Source organism: Salmo trutta, chromosome 25 (assembly GCF_901001165.1).
Source record: "Salmo trutta chromosome 25, fSalTru1.1, whole genome shotgun sequence".
Lineage (NCBI taxonomy): Eukaryota > Metazoa > Chordata > Actinopteri > Salmoniformes > Salmonidae > Salmo > Salmo trutta.
In genome coordinates, this window is record NC_042981.1 from 17472906 (window position 1) to 17499202 (window position 26297).

Sequence of the window (26297 nt, forward strand, 5' to 3'; positions counted from 1 at the left end):
TGTATTTGGATCATTGAGCTGCTTTGGATGACAGGAAAAAATAAAAAGGTGAGCATGTCCCATCATGCAGTGCGGGCCAATTCTTCCTCACCCCCGCAGTAAGTAGAATAGACTCTCATATCCAAGGATCGGACTAATGGCGGTCGTCAAATCAGTACACTGAGAGCAAGTTCAAAACAAAACCCTGTCTCACTACAGTCGCCGAGGAATTTCAGGGAAAGGCATTGTCAAATCCATACGGGAATACTGAACTGAAAGGGGGAGGGGGGCGAATTCAAGCAGCAAATTGTGCTGGGACTTTCCTCTTCTTAAAAATGGATGAACACCCCGGCGGAGGAGGAGTTGGAATGGCCGCCCCAAGACCTCAGCAACAACCGCAGGGGAATAACAACGCTAATCCCCAAATCGGTGGTGGAGGTGGCTCAGGGATGGGGCAGCAGCATGACGAGATGCCACGGCCACAGCAGTATACCATCCCCGGTATCCTACATTATATCCAGCACGAATGGGCCAGATTCGAAATGGAGAGAGCTCATTGGGAAGTGGAAAGGGCCGAACTTCAGGTAGCAAGCTAACTTGGTGAACGTTACCTTAGCTAGCTAAATAAACACTATATTGAGCAACAATGCATTTTGCCTGGATAGTGTGCAACATTTGTTTTACACCCTTTCCATACAGTGGCCATGCTTCGATAGATAAACGTCTACTGTAGTTTGTCCGCCCAACTTGATTGTTAGTTATCAAATACCACCAGCTAGCTAGCTAGTCACGGATAACAGGTAACGTTAGATGGCTAACGTTAGCTTAGCACACAGCAGGATGGCAAGCTATGTCACTCTTTTTACAGTGGAACATCATCAGGTTGATGTGTTTGCAATGTCTTACACGTGATTTTATTAATAATGTTGACTCTTGTTGTTGTGGTATTCATTTAGTAGTTTCAATTTAGAGTCGTTGAACTACAGAATGATCTAATCAAACCACTGACAGTCAACTAATCTCTGAGACTAGGAGCCATTTTGGTTTGGTCATTATGGCGACGACTTGGCTGGGTCTTCTTGAATCACGTTAGGTAACCATCAATCTTGAATATGACAAAATCCCATTTTATTGATCATATCAGTTGTGCATTATTTTTAACAAATATTTTTTTGAAAGTTTATTTCAAACAAATCGAAAATCCCATAGTCTGATGCCAGTCAGATGGCTCGTGCCTGTGGTTAGCAAGCTAACGTCAACAGAGCTAGCTAGCTGTCAAGGCCCACAGTCTGACAGTGGCTTATTTTAACCGATCGAACGGTTAAAAAATAATCTGTGGCTTTAGACTTAGCTAGTTTGCTATCTAGCTACATTACTTTTATAGTTGTTTTTTGTTTCACGGATGCCATCTTGGCTAGGAATTATTTCTTATTTTTGTGCGTATTTTTTACATTTTGCAAAGTTTGTTATAACAAGTTTATGACATCAGCTAAGTGATAATTATGTCTTGCAGAGATTAAAGGGAATGTTGGTTCACTTTTATGATTGTAATAATAACAATGAATGTGGAAGTGTTGAAATGCCTGGGACAGAGTAGAGTACTGCTTTGTTTGAACACAACCCATACCAGGCCAGGTGAGGTGGAGGCAGACTTTACTGACTTGCTCAGTGACACATGCCTTCAGCATGACTCACCAGTCAAGAGACTGACATGGATAGAAGGCAGCAGTCTTCCGCATCCCTGTAGTGCTCTGTGTATTTCCCCTCAGGACTAGTGAAGTGACAACACTACATGTTATGACCCTGTAATTGGGTGCCTCACTAGATGGCCAAAAAACGAGCCAGATTTAGGGCACTGTTAAGGGTTTATGTCTTAGATATTTTTATATATTTTTTTAACATTTCACAGGCCCTATTTGAAGTACAATATGATAGATAATTGTCTTGCCAACATAAAGTAGTAGCCTATGACCTGCCTAATTTTCCAGAACCATATGCTGTTATATTGTTAAACTTTTTATTGATAAAACAATATGAATCAGTGTATGCTTTCTGAACTTCTGTGTTGGTCACATTATTTAAATGTTAAATTAATGAAGCAAGCTGACAGCCTAGATTATTTTGGTCAACTGCACCTTTCCTATTGTTCGAGTTGCTTTGCGGTCCAGCAACACCACTCAAGCAGTTAGCCTTGTTAGCACAAATCACTTCAATGTCCACAGCAGTCACATCAGGCCTGGAAGTATCTGGGTTAAATCAGGCTTTATAGGTCGCTGAGACATCCAGGGCATATTATGAACCATTCTTATGTGCTCTGTTCTTCCTTTGCCCTGGCTGTAGAAGACAGACAGAGAAATGGTAGACTGACAGGGCCCTTTCTATTCAGAATCTGTCTTGGAAATAAAATGTTTATTAACACACAGAGGCAGTGATTGTTCTATCTGGGTTTTATTTTTGATATGTTGATGCTGAGTATTTAAACACCACAATGAAGGTTTGACACGATTATGTTATCCAACTGATAACATGCTGTTCTCTCTTGATGAAATTGAAATCACTAACTCAATGTAGGCCTATATTCATACCTTAGTACACTGACTGCTCACACAGAAATAATTTATTATTCACGTCATTCTTTCATTGTGCTTGATTTGGTGGGTGATGTATTTTTCCACTGGGCGCAGGTGTTTCCTCAGGATGTGTATGAGCCAGGTGGTGCACAACTATGTCAGCACTCTATCCTTAAAGCATCAGTGTTAATTAGTAGTACACTGGCATTTTCTTCCACAGTTCTTTCTTGGTTATACATAACATCTATAAGTAGACATGCTGAAAATAGCTGTTCTACTTAATGGACTACCTCGGCTCCTAAAAACGATGCAAACTGTGTGTATACATTTGACAGTTTCAGACTTGTCTGATAATACGGTATTATTTTTAGGCCAGCGTTGTGAAACCTAGATATGAGTTCACTGACTTATGTTTATTTGTTGTTTATTGAAGCAAGATGGCTTTTATACACACAAACAAGTAGACAGATAGGCGAATCCAAAATACAGCCCTAAATGTATCCAAATGTGTGAAATAGGCCAAAGCTCTGTTCCTTTGCAGTGAAGTGGTAGGTATATGATATGTTGGGGACAACAAAGCTCCAAAAGGCGGCAATGTCTATTCCTGTTCCAATACAGCCCATTCCTTTGTCAGCATGTTAACTTGGGTCTGTGAGCTCACTGTGTCCCCAGTCTGACCATTACACATCTCAACGCTGTGACCTCACACATACATAGCAGCTAGGCCTATACTGGCTTTGCTAGCTGCACTGGGATTGGTTGGAGGTGGTATCTGAAGTGTGGTCCTTCGGGCAGGGGGGATTCCCAAAGTGGTTTTAGCAGTAACAGTAACATTTAAATTATGATTATAGTTGAGATTTGATCTCTGATTAGTGTACTGTATTTGTAACTATGCCTGCCATGCTCCTATCAGGGATATTGAAAAGTGAGGTTAACAAATAGACTAATTAGTATGCCCTCTTAGATTTTAGCTGTATATTAAATGTACACATACAGTGATATTTATTTGAAGAACGTTGTAGCCAGCTGTATCTGCAGAGCTAGTAGCATGCTTGTGTAACAGACTACTCTGTCCCCTGGCTGTTGAGTTGGTTCCAGTGTGTACACAGCTGTTCGTTCAGCTGAAACCTTCCTTCTCCCTCTAGCTAACATTGACTGGCCAGACCTCCCATGCTTATGGTAATAGCAAGCCGTTCATTTAGCCCTTGGACTTGCTTACCAAGGAAGCAGGCAAAAGGAAGAGAATATTGTACACAAAATATTACTGTTCTGTTTAAGAGACCTGATCTCAGTTTACTGAAGTGAATCCTATTATTAAAATTGACCCCAGTTCTCCCATGTTTTCCTGTAGAGAGTTAAATCTCCTACTCCTTCTCTCCTTGAATGTGGACTCAATTATGTCTTATCTTATTACTGTGAGGGAGTGACTGGACCAGGTGAGTCAATGGTTCAGATCCACCGTAGTGTTTTCTTTGCTGGTATGATCTAATACCAGAGAGCAACGGAACTGTTATGTAAGCTAGCCGGTGGCCCAAGATGTGGAGTCACTATGCCAGGGCACCACACTTTCTCAGTCTCCATGACTACGGAATGGAAATCGGCCTCCAGTTTACCTGTCAATTTACAACTGGGTCGCTATGGGCACCATGACACCCCAACAGTCAAGAGAGGGGTTTTTAGGGGCAGCTGTCTTAATATTCTATATAGGTGCAGGAGCTCAAGCGGTAGAACATTTGAGGTGCTGGTACTCTGCTTCCATGAGCTCCTGCCCAAGTCGAGCACTGCCCCTACAGTCAAGGGGCGGCTGACTAAAAATACCCCATGCCTGCTACCCTTTAAACGGCATTGGGTTTCACAGCTGCTCAGTACTCCCTAGCAGTATAGAGTTGAGCAGGAGAAGAGGGCCAGCTAAATAGTTCTGTATGAACTGAACACCCCTACAGGGGTGATGGTGCTAGAGAGGCCTGTGTTACAACATAGGCCTGCTGCTCTGATGATAATCAGACACACTGCTAATTGCAGTCCTACCCTGACCCGCCAGGTCTATACCAAGGTTTCCCCAATTCATCTGTGCCTTTATAGCTTTTTGTTAGTTTAGCTCTATTTTTACATCCACAGTGATTCTTTGAGAGAAATGTTAAATGTGTAGGGTCAATGTTGTACAGCCGGGGTCACCAACCAGTCGATCACAAACAACTGGTTGATCTCCAAATTTCATTAGTCACATGCACCAAATACAACAGGTGTAGACCTTAACCTGTCTGGGAACGTGGGCCACCCTAGTCAACAGCCAGTGGAATCGCGTCGCGCGAAATACAAATACCTCATATGCTATAACTTCAATTTCTCAAACATATGACTATTTTACACCATTTTATAGATACACCTCTCCTGAATCGAACCACGTTGTCCGATTTCAAAAAGGCTTTACAGCAAAAGCAAAACATTAGATTATGTTAGGAGAGTACCCTGCCAAAAAAAATCACTGACATTTTCAAAGCAACTAGCATGCATCACAAATACCCAAAACACAGCTAAATGCAGCACTAACCTTTGACAATCTTCATCAGATGACACTCCTAGGACATCATGTTACACAATACATGCATTTTTTGTTCGATAAAGTTCATATTTATATATAAAAACAGCATTTTACATCGGCGCGTGACGTTCAGAAAATATTTTCCCTCAAATGCTTCCGGTGAATCAGCGCTAAAATTTACAAAATTACTATTCGAAAACATTGTTAAAATGTAATATTGTCATTCAAAGAATTATAGATTAACATCTCGTGAATGCAACCGCATTGCCAGATTTAAAAATAACTTTACTGGGAAATCACACTTTGCAATAAACGACGTGGTATGCTCAGAAAAATAGGCTAGGCGATACATGTTAGCGCCATCTTGGAACCATCTAAAATCAAATATACTATTGTAAATATTCCCTTACCTTTGATTATCTTCATCAGAAGGCACTTCCAGGAATTCCAGGTCCACAACAAATGTAGTTTTGTTCGAAAAAGTTAATTTATGTCCCAATAGTTCCTTCTTGTTAGCGCGTTCTGAAGGCTACTCATAATGTACGAGGCGCGCTGGACTTGTCGTCACGAATGTGCAAAAAATATATATTTACGTTCGTTCAAACATGTCAAACGTTGTATAACAAATCTTTAGGGCCTTTTTCAACCAGAGCTTCAATAATATTCAAGGCGGACGATTGCATTGTCTTACTAAACGTTTCGGAACAAAAGGGTTCCCATGGGCGCCCGCGTCATAGTAGTAATGGCCCTCCCCCTGTGACCAACTTTCCAAGCCTCTCTTTGGGTCAGTGTCTACCATAGAAGACTCAAACTACTTTGTAAAGACTGTTGACATCTAGTGGAAGCCTTAGGAAGTGCTAAATGATTAATAAGTCCCTGTGTGTTTCAATGGCAAAGGCTTGAAAGTGATTCCACACATCAGATTTCCACTTCCTGTTAGGATTTGTCTCAGGGTTTTGACTGCCATATGAGTTCTGTTATACTCACAGACACCATTCAAACAGTTTTAGAAACTTTAGAGTGTTTTCTATCCAAATCTACTAATTATATGCATATCCCCAACAGGTTAAAGTGAAATGCTTACTTATGAGCCCCTAACCAACAATGCAGTTTAAAAAAAAATATATACAAATAAGAAATAAAAGTAACAAGTAATTAAAGAACAGCAGTAAAATAACAATAGTGAGACTATATACAGGGGGGCTACAGAGTCAATGTGCGGGGGCACTGGTTAGTCGAGGTAATTGAGGTAATATGTACATGTAGGTAGAGTTATTAAAGTTTATAACAGCAGAGAGTAGCAGCGGTGTAAGGGGGGGGGGGGCAATGCAAATAGTCTGGGTAGCCATTTGATTAGATGTTCAGGAGTCTTATGGCTTGGGGGTAGAAGCTGTTTAGAAGCCTCTTGGACCTAGACTTGGCGCTCCGGTACCGCTTGCCGTGCGGTAGCAGAGAGAACAGTCTGGCTAGGGTGGCTGGAGTCTTTGACAATTTTTAGGGCCTTCCTCTGACACCGCCTGGTATAGAGGTCCTGGATGGCAGGAAGCTTGGCCCCAGTGATGTACTGGGCCGTTCGCACAACCCTCTGTAGTGCCTTGCGGTCGGAGGCTGAGCAGTTACTATACCAGGCAGTGACGCAACCAATCAGGATGCTCTCGATGGTGCAGCTGTCGAACCTTTTGAGCATCTGAAGACCCATGCCAAATCTTTTGTCTCCTAAGGGGGAGTAGGTTTTGTCGTGCCATCTTCACAACGGTCCACATCATCTCCTTTGTCTTGAACATGTTGAGGGAGAGAAAAAGGAGATGATTGTGGACTACAGGAAAAAGACGACCGAGCACGCCCCCATTCTCATCGGCGGGGCTGTAGTGGAGCAGGTTGAGAGCTTCAAGTTCCTTGGTGTCCACTTCACCAACAAACTAATATGGTTCAAGGTAGAGGTCGACCGATTATGATTTTTCAACGCCGATACCGATTATTGGAGGACCAAAAAAGCCGCTGCCGATTTTTCTTTCTTTTTTTTTTTTCTTTTTTTGTAATAATGACAATTACAACATTACTGAATGAACACTTATTTTAACTTAATATAATACATAAATACTATCAATTTAGCCTCAATAAATAATGAAACATGTTCAATTTGGTTTAAATAATGCAAAAACAAAGTGTTGGAGAAGAAAGTAAAAGTGCAGCATGTGCCATGTAAAAAAAGCTAACGTTTAAGTTCCTTGCTCAGAACATGAGAACATATGGTGGTTCCTTTTAACATGAGTCTTCAATATTCCCAGGTAAGAAGTTTTAGGTTGTAGTTATTATAGGAATTAAGGACTATTTCTCTCTACGATTTGTATTTCATATACCTTTGACTATTGGATGTTCTTATAGGCACTTTAGTATTGCCAGTCTAACAGTATAGCTTCCGTCCCTCTCCTCGCTCCTACCTGGGCTCGAACCAGGAACACATCGACAACAGCCATCCTCGAAGCAGCATTACCCATGCAGAGCAAGGGGAACAACTACTCCAAGTCTCAGAGCGAGTGACGTTTGAAACGCTGTTAGCGCGCACCCGGCTAACTAGCTAGCCATTTCACATCGGTTACACCAGCCTAATCTTGGAAGTTGCTGTGGCTCAGTTGGTTGAGCATGGTGTTTGCAACGTGTTTGCAACGCCAGGGTTGTGGGTTCGATTCCCACGGGGGACCAGTACGGAGAAAAAAAATGTATGAAATGTTTACATTATTCACTACTGTAAGTCGCTCTGGATAAGAGCGTCTGCTAAATGACTAAAAATGTTTAAAAAAAATATTGAAGAATTGCGAAGGGCTGCTGGCAAAACGCACGAAAGTGTTGTTTGAATGAATGCTTACGAGCCTGCTGGTGCCTACCACCGCTCAGACTGCTCTATCAAATCATAGACTTAATTATAATATAATAAACACTCATTAATATGGTCGAATCCAGAAACTATCATCTCGAAAACAAAAAGTTTTTTCTTTCAGTGAAATACGGAACCATTCCGTATTTTATCTAACGGGTGGCTTCCCTAAGTCTAAATATTCCTGTTATACATTGCACAACCTTCAATGTTATGTCATAATTACGTAAAATTCTGGCAAATTAGTTCGCAACGAGCCAGGCGGCCCAAACTGTTGCATATACCCTGACTCTGCGTGCAATGAACGTAAGAGAACTGACACAATTTCACCTGGTTAATATTGCCTGCTAACCTGGATTTTTTTTAGCTAAATATGCAGGTTAAAAAATATATACTTCTATGTATTGATTTTAAGAAAGGCATTGATGTTTATGGTTAGGTACAGTCGTGCAACGATTGTGACTTTTTCCGCAAATGCGCTTTTGTTAAATCATCCCCCGTTTGGCGAAGTTGGCTGTCTTTGTTAGGAAGAAATAGTATTCACACAGTTCGCAACGAGCCAGGCGGCCCAAACTGCTGCATATACCCTGACTCTGTTGCAGAGGTGACACATTTTCCCTTGTTAAAATAAATTCATGTTAGCAGGCAATATTAACTAAATATGCAGGTTTAAAAAATATATACTTGTGTATTGATTTTAAGAAAGACATTAATGTTTATGGTTAGGTACACGTTGGAGCAACGACAGTCCTTTTTCGCGAATGCGCTTGTTAAGTAGGCTGTGATTCAATGATAAATTAACAGGCACCGCATCGATTATATGCAACGCAGGACAGGCTAGATAAACTAGTAATATCATCAACCATGTGTAGTTAACTGGTGATTATGATTGATTGTTTTTTATAAGATAAGTTTAATGCTAGCTAGCAACTTACCTTGGCTTCTTACTGCATTCGCGTAACAGGCAGGCTCCTCGTGGAGTGCAATGTAAAGCAGGTGGTTAGAGCGTTGGACTAGTTAACCGTAAGGTTGCAAGATAGAATCCCCAAGCTGACAAGGTAAAAATCTGTCGTTCTGCCCCTGAACAAGGCAGTTAACCCACCGTTCCTAGGCCGCCATTGAAAATAAGAATGTGTTCTTAACTGACTTGCCTAGTTAAAAAATATTATAAAAAAAAGAATCCGCAAATCGGTGGCCAAAAATACCGATTGTTATGAAAACTTGAAATCGGCCCTAATTAATCGGCCATTCCGATTAATCGGTCAACCTCTAGTTCAAGGCATTCCTAGTCCATCACCAAACATTTCTGTTGAAAAGCCACTGATAAAAGCATAAAGGCTTGCTCTTCTTTTCTTTGTTTTGTGCAGTTGGTGGTAGATGCACTTAATTCAGACACCCTGTGCACCAGGTAGGCAAAGTGTTCCTATTTTTAACCATTTTAATTTGTCTCCACCTACCCGGTGGACCAGGAGATCTGTGGCTAAGTCCAGTGCACTTACTGCGCTGGCCAATCGGATATCACAAATCACTGTGCCTACGTACAGCTTCCATGACCCCGGCCACAGCAAAGTTTGATAGTAGCCTACGTGAGATTTCATAACATTTAAAACCATGACCAGTGAAAAACTGTCAAAGAATACAGCAAAGAGCTGCTGTTTGTATGAGTGAGTTCATGTTTTAAGTTTTATTCAGCACTGTCAATAGTTTTTATTAAACACAATTACAAAACATTAAATGCACTTCTCTACTTCCACTCACGCTGCAGCTGCAATGAGTGAGTAGCCAAGTGTATCGATAGCCCTGCGTTTTTTGTTATTATTAGCTATTTTAATATCGAGGAGTATTTCACTTTCTCTAGTCATAGAAACAACATGAATTTGTGCTGAGGCAGATGCGGTGCCACTCGAGTTTCGCCATCAGGTGGAAGACTGTCTCTCCTCTCTCTGGTCAATCACCGGTGGAAATGAAGGAGAGCAGGGACTGAGGCGGACCCTCTGCTGCTCTCCATCTGCTGCGACTAATGCCATGTTCAAAACAACTGGGAACTCAAATATCCGACTTCAGTGTGTTCAAGACAACTGGGAACTCGGAAAAAACTACATCCGACTGGGAATTTTTTGGGGAACTGCAATCCAACTTGAAACCTCTGGCATGTTTCGAGAGCTCCGACTTTCGACCTGAAGTTCACTGAAGTCATGATTTGACCTCGTTTTTTCCCCCAGAGTTCCCTGTTGGCTTGAAAGCACCATGACCATCAGATGCAGATACCATCAGTCCAGTAAAAAAAGTGAATTATTTCAAATTATGCTCAGCTGTGCCTCGCAAGTGCTTCACCAACTGATCTATTTTGTTATCAAAGCTCGAGTTTTGATATATAATGTGGTCTGAGAAGAACAATATTTGCAGGCCAAGCATATACCCAATATGCTGTGATAATGTATTAGGCCTACTGCACAAACCTCATTCCGACAGAACTGTTTTTATTAGGTTAATGTCATATATTTTTTAAGTCATGTTTTAAAAAAAAAAAATAAAAAAAAAAGAACAATCATCTTGAGCAGTAGATCTCTTCTTGCTTTTTTAACTGCGAAAGTGATCTTGACTCAGAAAAGGTTAGTGACCACTGTTCTACAGGGTCCCTAGCTGGAATAGTAAGCCCCTACATGGGGGTTGTTTGTGAGTAATTCAAGTTGAATTTGATACAAAGATTTGGAGTAATTTTTTGAATGGAATTTGAGGACAAGAAGAAGAGTGTGGTAGTACTAGGTGATGAAGTTGTTGCTGCCTCTGAAACAGATCTGATGTTTAATAATTCAGTAGTGTTTGATACACCACAAAATATTGCTTTTAATATGTAGTGCTTTCAAAGTTGAGAATGTAATGTTGACTTCATCGGCAGACCCTAAACGTATTTCTTGTTTCTTTCAGGCTCGAATAGCATTCCTACAAGGAGAAAGGAAGGGTCAAGAAAATTTAAAGAATGATCTAGTTCGAAGAATAAAGATGTTAGAATATGCATTAAAGCAAGAAAGGTGAGTGTGTATACCTATTACCTAATAATTTTTTATTAGTCCATATAAGGCCCATTTCAATCTTAGTCTCATTTACCTCAATGCCTGACATTTATACATTGCCTGTAAATGTTGTGCATAACTGCAAAGTATGCTTTATTATCTCATCACATTTACTAATCTCTTTACTTTGTCTTTACTCTATTAGAGCAAAATACCATAAATTAAAATATGGAACAGAATTAAATCAAGGTGAAGTTAAGATGCCCAGTTTTGAATCAGGTACGGACCTCTCCTCTCTGAACTGCAATAAAACTTAATGATGACAAATAGAATATGTTGACATACAGCTAGCTATACAGCGGTTTCATTAACGTTTCTATTGTGTTTACAGAAGATACCAAAGACACAGAGGTCCCTGCTGTACCTCAGAATAGTCAGCTGACGTGGAAACAGGGCAGACAACTCCTCAGACAGTGAGTACTCTACAGACAGCACACACGGTTTACAGGGCCTCTCATGCAGCTAACACGCTTACTTATCGATCAAGATGAATTTCCATCCGGCCCTGCATCTCAGAATAGGAGTGCTGATCTAGGATAAGGTCCTACTTGTCTATGTCATCTTATTCCTTATGATCTAAAAGGTCAAACTGATAATAGAGCAGCACTTCAACTCTGAGACGCTTTAGGAATACGTGCCCAGGTTTACTTAGTTAGCTAAGTCATTTTTATGTGTAATTTTCTGTCCCAACAGATATCTTCAGGAAGTAGGTTACACGGACACAATACTAGATGTGCGGTCTCAGAGAGTGCGTTCGTTACTGGGCCTGTCCGGCTCAGAGCAGAATGGCTCAGTGGAAAACAGGAACCTGGATCAGATCCTCAATGGAGGGGAGTCTCCAGCCAAACGAAAGGGACAAGATATGAAAAGGTAGGTAGGTAGGCCTCATCTGATCATGCATACTGCCACTGACTTCAGTGAAGGTCTGAAGGAATTAGTGTTATCCAACTGACTCACTATTCCTGGCGTCTTCCCAGATAGCAGATTTCTGATTGATTCTGTGCATTCTGCCTCTGTGTTCAGAACCGTCTGCTCTGAATAGCATTAGATGCATCATCCAGACCTGTGACATGTATGTGAATAATCAAATCATCCACATTGACGAATTGCTCTAAATCGTTTTCTACCTGTTTTACTAGGAATCCAGGAGATGTTCTGGAAACATTTAACTTCTTAGAAAACGCAGAGGACAGTGATGAAGATGATGATGAGGAGGGAGACCTGATGGAGGATATAGACAGTGGCAAACACACAATAAAAAAGCATAAGATGAAGGTGAAAACCTCTCTGCTACAGATGATTACATATGGTCATAAGTGAAAAGACCATTCCTAATGTTGTTCTAAATGTACTGCCGCTGTCATCACTGTGTAAATGGTTGTAATAATGGCTTACTAAGACCAAAGCGGTGCTTAGCTCTTGACACTAGACTAGTATCTTCAGACCTGATTCTAAATGTTGATATTCATAAAGAGAGAACCTTTAAATGCCTGCTGTGTTAAAGAAGTCAACGCAATTAAATTGGTACAAGAGCATATGGAACGAACATACCAAGCACTAGTCTCCTAAAATCAAATATGGAAAATAAAAGTATTGTACGTTTTTTTTAAACTTTTTTTTAATACAAGTATTGTATTAACTCTATATCTGATAATCCCACTGTGCCAGACCTGGTGACTGACTGAATGTTTGTCATCTGTCCAGGTTGGGAACGAGGGCCTGGCCTCTGACCTTCCAGATGACCCCGACACAGAGGAGGCTCTGAAGGAGTTTGACTTCCTGGTGAATTCCGAGGATGGAGAAGGAGCAGGGGAGGCCCGGAGTTCAGGGGACGGGACCGAATGGGGTAAGAGGATATCAGATACCTAACTCATTAGCTGCTGAGAGATAACTTATAGATGTAAAGTCCTCTGTTTAGGGGACCTGCATGGTTCTGGTACCGGTTCCGACTGTCATTTTCCATAATAAAATATGTGGACACTGTAGATCGAAATGCCTTGCATTGAGCGATAGCCCTTGTTCCCACTGACAGAGTATGTTTTCTGAGCCTGTGTGGCATAGGATGTGAAATCTGAAACCACTTGAAGCTGGGATGTCCCTCCTACCATTTCATTTGCTCTTCTGACTGTTCATCAACTCCTGGCTGAAGCCAACCACTGACATGTCTGCAATCGTTACATTGTTGCACAGCAGGAGAGAGTGGTTTCATCATGGTAGCACATTCAGGGATCGATTTATCGCCATTCATCTACAATAATTAATCGTTTTTTTTAAACAAAAAACACTTTCTGTTTGACATAGATGGATAATATGAGATGAAAGGCAAGTTCCTAAGAAGTTCAGGAAGCTAGAGCTCGGTGAGATTTTCACAGCAATAGCGGCAGACGTTTTGATCAAGTGAGACCTTCAGAAAGTATGCCCATTTTCTCTAACACTAAACATACAAATATGTATTTTACAGTTATACGGAAGGTTAGTCATTTTATAATTTGATAATGCTATATTTTGAAGGCATATGTCATTTCAAGTCTTATTCATACAGTTTAGTTGAATAGGAAATACATCAATACTGTATTTCATATTTCTATCATTTGAACTGTGTACATGAGCTTGTGTCCTCAGAAGTGACTACACCTCAGCAATTTATAACTATTTTTACAGGAAAGGTGAGATTTTAACCTTTCTTTGAGTATGCCGCATTACTAGTTATTGTTTATGGCCCTCTCATGATAAATAATAACTTTTGGGGATTACGTAGATGACATTTACAATGACATTTAGTTACATTAAACTCCCTAGAGTTGTTTGCCGCACCGGTGCGTCAGTCTAAGTTACATAACAAAAATATCCCAATCAAAATCTGTCAGTTTAAACTAGAGATCTCAGATATTTTTGCACCAGATGTCTCAATCCACCGCATCCGGCGGTGTTGCACTTCCGCATCTGTGGTAAAAGGTGGCAGAGCCAAAGAGGTGTATGTCAGACCATGAGATATCCCAAAAATTGGTATTCTTAAGAAAATGTCTGTACGGTTTGACGTACAAGCTAATGGGACCCCACTGTGGAAGAGGAGATTCTCACGAACACATGTTTTGCTCTCCGAACCCCACAAGTGTCACGAAACTTGTCTGAAGGTAACCAGTACAGGTTTAAAAAAACGAATGGAAGTATGAAGGTAGTTTTGTATGAATGTGTTATTCAATCCCTTTCAATGGGCTTTAGTAGTAAAGGCCAACATTTTAATATATTTTTTTATATACCTAAAGGGGTCCTAAAATTCCAAATCAAATAGCCTAATCATACATAGTATGACCATCTTAAAACAATTCCATATGTCAGCTTAGCTCCCCCCTCCCCCAACTTCTCAGACTCTAAAGAATTTACTGGTTATACTCCATTCTGCATCATGTCCAATTGGCATAAATGCGCCAAGTCTAATTTGTTAGCCTATATGGGTGTTGGGTAGAAGATCTGTGGACTGTGTGTGTGTGTGTGTGTTAGGTAGAGGATACTTGTCTATGTGTGGGCCAGTGGTAGATATAATTGAACTGGGGTGGGGGGCTATTCTGATGTGCAGCAAGAAAGGCCCACCCTGTGGAATCTCAATTGCGCCGATGCTGCGTCAGCATTCCTCCTCACTTGTGCACAGGATATTCTGAGCCCTCGCCTGGCCCTGCCACACACACCTCATTGCTGCTGCATGCCCTGTTCTAATCACAGACTCTAGGGTCAGTCACAGTACCCTCAGGCAGCACTACTCTAGCATTACTCTCAGCACAACGCTCCACAGTGGCTGAGAGAAAGAGTTGCGTACAGAGCACCAGTCAGGCTCATTAGTCATGAAATGAACCCTGTTCTATACAGTGCTAGTCTATTTGTTTTAGTTTTGTGCAGGAGGCCTAACCTGTGTCATTGCTTCTCGTCATTAAAGCTGCAATATGTAACTTTTTGGGCGACCTGACCAAATACACACAGAATTGTATGTTATAGATCTGTCATGCTCATTGATAGCAAGTCTAAGAAGCAGTAGGTCAGTTCTATGTGCGCAAGTTCTATGCTTCCGGTTTTAGACCGGGTTAAGTAAAATTTTTGCATCTTTTTGGTTTTGTACATGAGCTGAAAATATAATATTTGGGGGTTATGGAAAATATATTTCATAGCGTTTTAGATGGTACAATAATTTCCTACACTATACTTGCTTGTTTTGTCACAAACTGAAATTAAGCAAACTATTAGAATTTTAGCAATCAGGAAATGGCGGGGCAATTTCTGCGTTGTGCATCTTTAATGTTAGTCTGTTTAGGAAATTGTTTGTTTCATTGCACGCATCAAAATGTTTTACATTTTAGTCATTTAGGCTTTGACGTCTACCCAGGGGAATACTTCACTTTCTACTAGTGTTTAACATGGCAAGACAATATTTTCTGTCTAGCAGCTTAGTCTTTCCCATTTAGGTGAATGTTTTAGCATCCTGCTGAGAGGAGCTGAGCTCTTTGGTTACCAAGCATCTCTCTCTGTCTAGGTGTGGCCTGTATGGTGTTTACTAAAACCTCCTCCTCTCTGTCCTGTTCTTAGCCGAGCCCTTACCGTTTCCCTCAGGCGGGGGCAAGTCTTTTATCATGGGCTCTGATGACGTGTTGGAGAGTGTCCTGGGACTGGGAGACCTAGCTGACCTCACTGTCTCCAATGACGACGCCGACTACAGCTATGACGTAAGCACCACGATTCCCACCTGCCATCAGTGAACCCTGAACACCCCCACGCCCCTCCCCCACCCTCTCCTGAACACACCCATGCCCCTCCCCCACCCTCTCCTGAACACCCCCTGCCCTGCCCCACCCTCTTCTGAACACCTCCCTGCCCTTCTATCTCCTCAATCACCCTTGAACCCCTCCCTTCTCTCTCTCTTTCTCATTCAATTAAATTTGCTTTATTGGCATGACGTGACAATGTACATATTGCCAAAGCTTACTTTGGATATTTACAATATTAAGCAGCTCTCTGCGTCCTCCCCCAACAGGACGGGTAGCCTATTCTCATCACAGAGATCTTCTCTGGAAAATCATTATTTTAGTCTTTTTGGGGTTTACTGACAGGGCCCAGGTCTGGCAGTACTGCTCTAGCAGGCCCAGGCTCTGCTGTAGACCATGTGCTGTGGGTGACAGCAGGCATAGGTCATCTGCGAAGAGTAGGCATTTAACCTCTGAATTGTGGAGACTAACACCAGGGGCTGAGGATTTTTCTAGAATTGTGGCAATTTTTTGACTTAAATATTGAAGAGTGCAGGGCTCAGATTGCAACCCTGGCGAAGGCACCGCCCCGGTTAAAGAATTCAGTTATTTTCTTGGCAATTTTAATGCTGCACGTATTGCCAGTATACATTGATTTAATTATGTCATATGTTTTACCTCCTACACCACTTTCAATAATTTTGTAGAACAGTCCTGTATGCCAAATAGAATCAAATGCTTTTTGGAAGTCAATAAAGCAAGCGTATATTTTGGTAGACATGTTTATCTATCAGGGTTTGTAGGGTGTAAATATGATCAGTCGTGCAATGTTTTTGTATAAATCCAATTTGGCTTTTACTCAAGACATTGTGCTTATTAAGGACGTTTAGAACTCTTACATTTATAATACTACAGAAAACCTTCCCCAGGTTACTGTTCACACAAATGCCTCTGTAATTGTTAGGGTCAAATTTGTCTCTGTTCTTGAAGATTGTGGTTCTTGATTCCAGATGTCAGGGAAATAACCTACACTCAGGATCAAATTAAACAGTTTTAATATAGCCAATTGAAATTTTGCATTAGTGCGTTTGAGCATCTCATTTAGGATGCCATCGGGGCCTGTATGCTTTTTTATTTTAAATTTGAGGGCCTGAAGTTTCTTATAGAGCTCCTAGTCAGATTTTGGTTGTCCTTTTATAGCTTTTTCTAATCCATTCAACTTCTCATGAATTTGGCATTGCTCTGCGTTTGTGTCAATTTGAACGGTGTTGTAGAGTGTTTTAAAATGGGTTGTCTATATGTCACCATTTTGTATCGCTGATTCCTCTTGTTTAGATTTTTTTAGTTTTTTCCAATTTTGCCATAAATTGTTTGTTTGGACTCCTGAATTAGTGTCAGCTGCTTGCTGTTGTACTGTGCTTTTTTTGGTTCTGTGTGTACGTTTTATAGAGTTTTAAAGTCTCACAGTAATGAAGGCGTAATTCACCATTATTTGGGTCTCTGTGCTTTTGGTTGGATAGTGTTCTAAGTGTTTTCCTTATAATTTTACAATCTGCATCAAACCAGTTGTCATCTGTGGTCTTTTTTTTAATTTCTTTTTTTATCAATGAACACTTATTTTAACTTAATATAATACATCAATAAAATCAATTTAGCCTCAAATAAATAATGAAACATGTTCAATTTGGTTTAAATAATGCAAAAACAAAGTGTTGGAGAAGAAAGTAAAAGTGCAATATGTGCCATGTAAAAAAGCTAACGTTTAAGTTCCTTGCTCAGAAAGTGAGAACATATGAAAGCTGGTGGTTCCTTTTAACATGAGTCTTCAATATTCCCAGGTAAGAAGTTTTAGGCTGTAGTTATTATAGGAATTATAGGACTATTTCTCTCTCTACGATTTGTATTTCATATACCTTTGACTATTGGATGTTCTTATAGGCACTTTAGTATTGCCAGTGTAACAGTATAGCTTCCGTCCCTCTCCTCACCCCTACCTGGGCTCGAACCAGGAACACATCGACAACAGCCACCCTCGAAGCAGCGTTACCCATGTAGAGCAAGGGGAACAACTACTCCAAGTCTCAGAGCGAGTGACGTTTGAAACGCTATTAGCATGCCCCCCGCTAACTTGCTAGCCATTTTACATCGGTTACACCAGCCTAATCTCGGGAGTTGATAGGCTTGAAATCATAAACAGCTCAATGCTTGAAGCACAACGAAGAGCTGCTGGCAAACGCACGAGAGTGCTGTTTGAAGGAATGCTTATGAGCCTGCTGTTGCCTACCACCGCTCAGACTGCTCTATCAAATATCAATCATAGACTTAATTATAACATAATAAACACACAGAAATACGAGCCTTTGGTCATTAATATGGTCGAATCCGGAAACTATCATTTTGAAAACAAAATGTTTATTCTTTCAGTGAAATACGGAACCGTTCCATATTTTATCAAACGGATGGCATCCCTAAGTCTAAATATTCCTGTTACATTGTACAACCTTCAATGTCATGTCATAATTATGTAAAATTCTGGCAAATTTATTACGGTCTTTGTTAGGAATAAATGGTCTTCACACAGTTCGCAACGAGCCAGGCGGCCCAAACTGCTGCATATACCCTGACTGCTTGCACGGAACGCAAGAGAAGTGACACAATTTCCCTAGTTATAAGAAATTTGTCTTAGCAGGCAATATTAATGAAATATGCAGGTTTAAAAATATATACTTGTGTATTGATTTTAACTTCTTTGGGCTAGGGGGCAGTATTTTGATGTCCGGATGAAAAACGTGCCCAAAGTAAACTGCCTGCTACTCAGGCCCAGAAGCTAGGATATGCATAAAACACTCTAAAGTTTCTAAAACTGTTCAAATTGTGTCTGTGAGTATAACAGAACTTATTTGGCAGGCAAAACCCCGACGACAAACCATCCAGGATTTTTTTGTTTGTATGTGTATCTAGATTTATAAGGCACTTGCTTGCAGTTCCTATCGCTTCTACTGGATGTCAACAGTCTTTAGAAATTGGTTGATGTTTTTCTTTAGAGAAATGAAGAAGTACGGCAGTTGTGAACGAGGGTCCAGCCTAGTGCACTCTGTTTTGATGCGCGCTCCAGGTCACGCGCTTCACGTTGTTTTTATCCGGTATTGAACACCGTTTATTCCGTCTTACATTTGATCTATTATTTACGTTAAAAAATACCTACAGTTGTATTAGGAAAGTTGTTTCAAATGTTTGGACAGCGTTTACAGGTAGCTTATTTTGTAGTCATGCTGGGCGAGTTGGAACCGGTGTTTTTCTGAATCAAACGCGCCAAATAAATGGACATTTTGGAGATATAATGACGGAATTAATCGAACAAAAGGACCATTTGTGATGTTTATGGGACATATTGAAGTGCCAACAGAAGAAGTTCTTCAAAGGTAAGGCATGAATTAAATCGTTATTTCTGACTTTTGTGTTGCGCCTGGCGGGTTGAAATCTGATTTTCATGTGTTGGTATGCTGGGCGCTGTTCTAAGATAATCGCATGGTTTGCTTTCGCCATAAAGAATTTTTGAAATCTGACACGGTGGCTAGATTAACGAGAAGTTAAGCTTTAATTTGGTGTGTTGCACTTGTGAAAGTTTTATATTTTTAATATTTCTTTTTTGAATTTGGCGCTCTGCCATTTCACCGGATGTTGTCAAACCAATCCCGTTAACGGGATTTGAGCCCAAAGAAGTTTTAAAGAAAGGCATTGATGCTTATGGTTAGGTACACATTGGTGCAAAGAGTGCTTTTTTTGCGAATGCGCTTGTTAAATCATCACCTATTTGGCGAAGTAGGCTGTGATTCGATGAGAAATTAACAGGCACCGCATCGATTATATGCAACGCAGGACACACTAGATAAACTAGTAATATCATCAACCATGTGTAGTTAACTAGTGATTATGTTAAGATTGATTGTTTTTTATAAGTTTAATGCTAGCTAGCAACTTACCTTGGCTTCTAGTCAGCCTGCAAGGCAGGTGGTTAGAGCATTGGACTAGTAACCGGAAGGTTGCAAAAACAAATCCCCGAGCTGACAAGGTAAAAATCTGTCGTTCTGCCCCTGAACAAGGCAGTTAACCCTCTGTTCCTAGGCCGTCATTGTAAATAAAAATGTGTTCTTAACTGACTTGCCTAGTTAAATAAAGGTGTGTAAAAAAATACAGATTACCAATTGTTATGAAAACTTGAAATCAGCCCTAATTAATCGGTCGACCTCTAATATATATATAGTTGTTTTTTACTGCTAGATTGATGCCTTCTTTACTGTGAGTAAATGTGTTATCCAGGAAGTTATCTAAGAGTGTTTGGATATTTTGGTTACAGGTTGCTTTCTGGTATTCTTCTGTGCTGTTTTGGGCCTATCTGTATGAGTTTCTGATGTTGTACGGCTTACTGGGCTGTGAATGTGTGGTTTCCATGTCTGTTCTTTTGAGGAACAACGTAATTTGGCTGTGATCAGACAGAGGTGTTAGTGGCTTGACAGTGAATGAGCTGAGAGAGAAAGGGTCAATGTCTGTAATCATATAGTGTACTGTGCTGTGGCCAAGAGGTGAGCAGTAGGTGAATCTCCCCAAAGAGTCCCCCCATAACCTACCATAGAAAAAGTTGCAGCTCTGTACTTTGTCACTTTTTCTCTCTTTTTCTCTCTCTCGCTCTCCTTTCTCTGTCTAATTTCTCTATCTCTCTCTATAACTATAACAAAGCGTTGAGAGGGGGAATGTTCTTGCTTTGACAGTTGGTCAGAATCATCACAAGTCATTAGGAAGTGGAGGGGCATACCGCCCTCCAGTAGTTCAAGTGCAGTCCATTCCCCCCTTGCTAACTCACCACCAAGCTGTCTCCGTTTTTCACTCCACACTTGTTTAAAGCTGCCCTTCTCTTCTCCTCCCCTGTCCGGTCTATCTATTTTTAGCTGCCAGCCAATAAGGACACGTTCAGGAAGACGTGGAATCCAAAGTACACCCTGCGCAGCCACTTTGACGGGGTCAGGGCTCTGGCCTTCCATCCTGTAGAGCCTGTCCTGGTCACCGTGTCTGAGGACAACACCCTCAAACTGTGGAACCTGCAGAAGACTGTGCCTGCCAAAAAGTAAACACACACACTTGTTTACATGGTTGGATTATCTTGTCATTATAGAATGCATCATTAGATTAAATGGGTCTGAAAACCCTTTTTAAAGAATTGTTTGTTTCCTCTTCTTTAGAAGTGCCTCTTTTGATGTGGAGCCTATTTATACGTTCAGAGCTCATGTGTAAGTATCTATTTACCAGAAGGTGCAGTGGTAAAAAAGACAACCTAATAGGATAAAGCTATAATCAATCAATACAACTGTTTTGCATTTGGCTTTCTCTCACTGTATAATGATGTAAATGATTAAAAGTCCCCTTTCCTCTTCTCAGGGGGCCTGTGCTCTCCCTGGCTATGAGTTCTAGTGGAGAGCAGTGTTACAGTGGAGGGATTGACCACACAATACAGTGGTGGAACATCCCCAGCTCCAATGTGGACCCTTATGACACCTATGGTAAGGTTGGCACATTTAGCATGGCTAATATTCTGTCTCTCCTCTGTGCCTTCACACATTGACCACAGTAACAGAAGTCAGGAATACTTTCATTCATCTGTCATATTATTGGAATTGACTAGTAGACTTTCTCTTCACTTTATTCCAATCACGTCATTGAGTAATCACAGAGCTGTTTTTCCACCCTTATTTAATGGGTATGACTGACCCTGTCCCCCCCTCCAACCCCTCAGACCCCAGCGTCCTGGCTGGAACCTGGCTGGGCCACACAGACGCCGTGTGGGGGCTGGCCTACAGCGGGATCAAGAACCGCCTGCTGTCCTGCTCTGCAGACGGAACCGTCAAGCTGTGGAACCCCCAGGAGAAGAACCCATGCATCAGCACTTACAATGCAGAGAAAGGTAAGAACGCTGTGCACTTGACCTTCCCCAGTAGTGTGATGGATAACTAGTGTAATGGAGAGCTTGTTATCCACACGGACATGACACTGGCACTTGTCTGTGTGGCCAAGGTCAGAGAATACTGGTGTAAAAGCCTCTTTAACTGACAGGTGTCTCTGTCTGTGTGCTCTACAGAGCACGGCATCCCCACTGCGGTGGACTTCAACGGCTGTGACCCCGCCCACATGGTGGCGTCCTTCAACACGGGCAACGCTGTGATCTATGACCTGGAGACGTCACAGACCGCCGTGGTGTTCGCTGGTCAGGGGGAGAGCAGTAAGTCTACAATTTAGAGTAGAACCCTAATCCTAACCTAGTCCAAACCCTAGCCTGGAGTCTTATTTAACATACTAGCGATGCTAACCCTAAGCTCTGTGGTAAGACTGGGGAACTTTTAAATACTGCATTCTGCTATTTGTTGTTGTTCTCCTGTGACCATGGTAGATATATGATATATCCTCCTAGAGAAGAAGTAAACAGTTTTAACTGTCTGTCTTCATTCCAGATGGTGTATTAATAGTGAGTTGTGTTGACCTCTCCTCTGTTTTCAGCTCTGCCTGCAGCCAACCACATCAACAAGGTAGTGAGTCACCCCACCCTGCCGATCACCATCACGGCCCACGAGGACAGGAACATCAAGTTCTTTGACAATAAATCGGGTAAGTGGGCAGGAGGGGACACTGTTTAGCTAGTTACTCTCATTGTTACATCTCTGTCTGCCATATCTCTGTACTGACTGTTACGTCTCTGTCTGCCATATCTCTGTACTGACTGTTACGTCTCTGTCTGCCATATCTCTGTACTGACTGTTACGTCTGTCTGCCATACCTCTTTATGGACTGTTGTCTGTCTGCCATATCTCTGTACTGACTGTTACGTCTGCGTGTCGTGTAGGTAAAGTGATCCATGTGATGGTGGCCCACCTGGATGCCGTTACCAGCCTGGCTGTGGACCCCAACGGGATCTACCTGATGTCAGGAAGTAAGTACAAGCCACACTACTGCTCACTCACACTGTAGCAAAACGTTTTGTATGGACAAGAAAAGTCTTCTTTTTGAGTTCAGGTAGCTAGTACCTCTGTTTCGAAATGTTTTCTCCCTACTGAACACATTCCTCCTCCGTAGGCCACGACTGCTCTATCCGTCTGTGGAACCTGGACAGTAAGACCTGTGTGCAGGAGATCACTGCCCACCGCAAGAAGTCTGACGAGTCCATCTATGACGTTGCCTTCCACCCGTCTAAGGCATACATAGCAAGTGCCGGGGCTGACGCCCTGGCCAAAGTGTTTGTGTAGTAGACCTGTGCTGCTCTGCCAGGTTGAGTGGGTAGACACAGAGAGAAAGAATGGACTGCTTCACTGCCTTGTTTAACAAGAGTAGCATTTTATGACACTACATTGAAGCTGCCTCCCTCCACCCCATCCATGTTGAACTCAACACTTGACAGAAACCAGGTGCCAAGGGGACTTATGCCAGGCGTGGTGGTGGTGGAGAAGCGCCCAATCAGTTTTATCCTGTTTTCAAACTAAAACAACATTTACCTGTAATTTACTGTAAGTTTAAAAAGCTGGAGTAAAACAAACTAGTGTATGTAGCCTTTTTGACTGGGTTTGAGCTGAGCTAATATCTGTTCTGTCAGTATAGTTCAATGGCCGAGGGACAATTGAGATTTCACCTGATTCATACTACAGGGCTGACCCCTCACCATACAGGGCTGACCCCAACCATACAGGGCTGGCTCTGATATTTTATTTTCATCATAGTTCCAGTAACTATGGTGGATTTGTAACCAGTTCAGCTCGGTTTTGTTTGGCTTGCTAGTGTGAAAAGGGTATTTAACAGGACATGGCCACAGCCCCTGGTGGGCCGACTGGGAGACCCTGCGGCGTCAGTTCACACTAAACATGAGTCAGGCGTGAAATATAGTCAGTCAACTTCACACTTTAGCATTAGTTTCATGACATTTTTGTGTAAAAAAAAAATATATATAGTTTTTATAATCCTTTTTATATAAATAAAGTCTGTCATAACAGCACTGAAAATGATGTATTAAAAAAGGGAATACTTATTCCCGGTCTGAACCCTCCGTCACAACTCATTATGTCCCCCACAACCATCATCTTACTGTTCCCCCGTCACTGAAAACACTCAGTGATCTCACCCTTCCTAACCCAAGGATGTGATCTCTGACATTGCTTTTACCTGGCTTTGTCACATGAGTAAAGACTGTAGGACTAAAAGAAGCACAGTTCATGGCTTCCTGAGAGAGCGCTCTCTTTTCAAATAAACTGCATCATCCTATCACTATGTGATATTTTGTACACCTTACTGTATTTGAGTTTATTTATCACAGGTTATTAGACATCTTTATGCTATGTCAGTGCTTTGAAGCAAGCATGGGGTGTAACCGTTTTATTTTTCTTAATTTTGTTTTAAGTGATTGGAATAGCAAACATAAGATTAATCACGACTCAGTCTTTTGTTTGATTGTACTTTTCTATTTTATCCTGCAAAACTATTTTATGTTCAAACATGCTACAATTTATGGTGTAACTAAATGCTTTTGTTTGTGTAATGCATGATAAATACAATAGTCTTTTTTCTAGTCTTCCAAAAAAAAGGTTCTGGTCAGTTTGCGAGTTTTGATGAGTTTTGTAAGGTTTTTGATTTACAAACTATGAATCAGCAGATTTTAAAGATTGTACTACATAGCAAAATGAAACAGTTGAAAAATAATGTATATAAAATGTCTATAATAAATATTAAATGGTGTACCTGTACAAAGTCTGTTTTTGTTTGTAATGCATGCAACCTTGTTTTGTTGGATTAATTGTGTTTGCAAGAAAACAAATCTATTGAAAAGATGCATGAAAAATGGCTTTATTGAAAGAAATTATAGTAAGATATAGAATCATACAATTCTTAACAACAAAAAAATCCCTTTACATAAAGTACAGGTCAACATGCAAATGTACTGTAGGTATGGTGTACAGTATACAAAATAAACTGGAAGCCATATCAAGCTGAGAAGTGATACCAGTTTATATTACAGTGTATTGTTGATGAGGCTGAAAGAGAAAGAATACCTTGCTCATCACTAACCGATCTATAGGTATATACACTGTACATGCAAAATTATGTAGACGCCCCTTCAAATTAGTGGACAAGCTTTTTTCCGGATGCCCCAAACAAATCAGAAAGGGGATTCATCAGAGAAAATGACTTTACCCCAGTCCTCAGCAGTCCAATCCCTGTACCTTTTGCAGAATATCAGTCTGTCCCTGATGTTTTTCCTGGAGAGAAGTGGCTTCTTTGCTGCCCTTCTTGACACCGGGCCATCCTCCAAAGGTCTTCGCCTCACTGTGCGTGCAGATGCACTCACACCTGCCTGCTGCCATTCCTGAGCAAGCTCTGTACTGATGGTGCCCCGATCCTGCAGCTGAATCAACTTTAGGAGACGGTCCTGGTGTTTGCTGGACTTTCTTGGGCGCCCTGAAGCCTTCACAACATTTGAACCGCTCTCCTTGAAGTTCTTGATGATCCGATAAATGGTTGATTTAGGTGCAATCTTACTGGCAGCAATATCCTTGCATGTGAAGCCCTTTTTGTGCAAAGCAATGATGACGGCACGTGTTTCCTTACAGGTAACCATGGTTGACAGAGGAAGAACAATGATTCCAAGCACCACCCTCCTTTTGAAGCTTCCCGTCTGTTATTCAAACTCAATCAGCATGACAGAGTGATCTCCAGCCTTGTCCTCGTCAACACTCACCTGTGTCAATGAGATAATCACTAACATGTCAGATGGTCCTTTTGTGGCAGGGCTGAAATGCAGTGGAAATGTTTTTGGGGATTCAGTTCATTTGCATGGCAAAGAGGGACTTTGCAATTAATTGCAATTCATCTGATCACTCTTCATAACATTCTGGAGTATATGCAAATTGCCATCATACAAACTGAGGCAGCAGACTTTGCGAAAATGTATATTTGTGTCATTCTCAAAACTTCTGGCCACGACTGTACATAGTCAGGAAGAATTCTGTCCGAGGGGTGTCACTGAAAATACAAGAAAATAATATTGTATTTGTCACATGCTTTGTAGACAACAGGTGTAGACTAACAGTGAAATGCTTTCTTACATGTCCATTTTCAACAATGTTAAAGATAAGATAAACATGTAAAAAAAGAATGTGACACGAGGAATAAATACAGAGTGAATAACGAATAACAATAATTAGTAAAAATAACATGCTATATACAAGCAGTACCAGTAACGAGTCCATTTGCAGGGGTACCAGGTATTTGAGGTAGCTATGAACTGTACATATAGCTAGGTACATACAGTGCATTTGGAAAGTATTCAGACCCCTTGACTTTTTCCACACTTTTTTTTTACCTTACAGCCTTATTCTAAAATGTATTAAATAAAACAGTTCCTCATCAATCTACACACAATATCCCACAATGACAAAGCAAAAACAGGTTTTTAGAAACGTTTGGAAGTTTATAAAAAAATAAAAACAGAAAAGTATT

General features: G+C 41.1%; 1 protein-coding gene across 1 annotated transcript; it reads left to right on the forward strand.

The window, feature by feature from the left end:
* Window positions 1–62: 62 nt before the first annotated feature.
* Window positions 63–24544, forward strand: LOC115162095 (striatin-3). The gene is made up of 16 exons (XM_029713059.1): window positions 63–563; window positions 10895–10998; window positions 11186–11259; window positions 11372–11453; window positions 11734–11910; window positions 12180–12315; window positions 12745–12886; window positions 15616–15752; window positions 20717–20892; window positions 21008–21055; window positions 21204–21325; window positions 21559–21726; window positions 21901–22041; window positions 22317–22424; window positions 22660–22746; window positions 22890–24544. The coding sequence occupies exons 1-16, from the start codon at window positions 315–317 to the stop codon at window positions 23057–23059; spliced, it is 2121 nt and encodes a 706-aa protein (XP_029568919.1). The 5' UTR covers window positions 63–314; the 3' UTR covers window positions 23060–24544.
* The last annotated feature ends 1753 nt before the right edge of the window (window positions 24545–26297 follow it).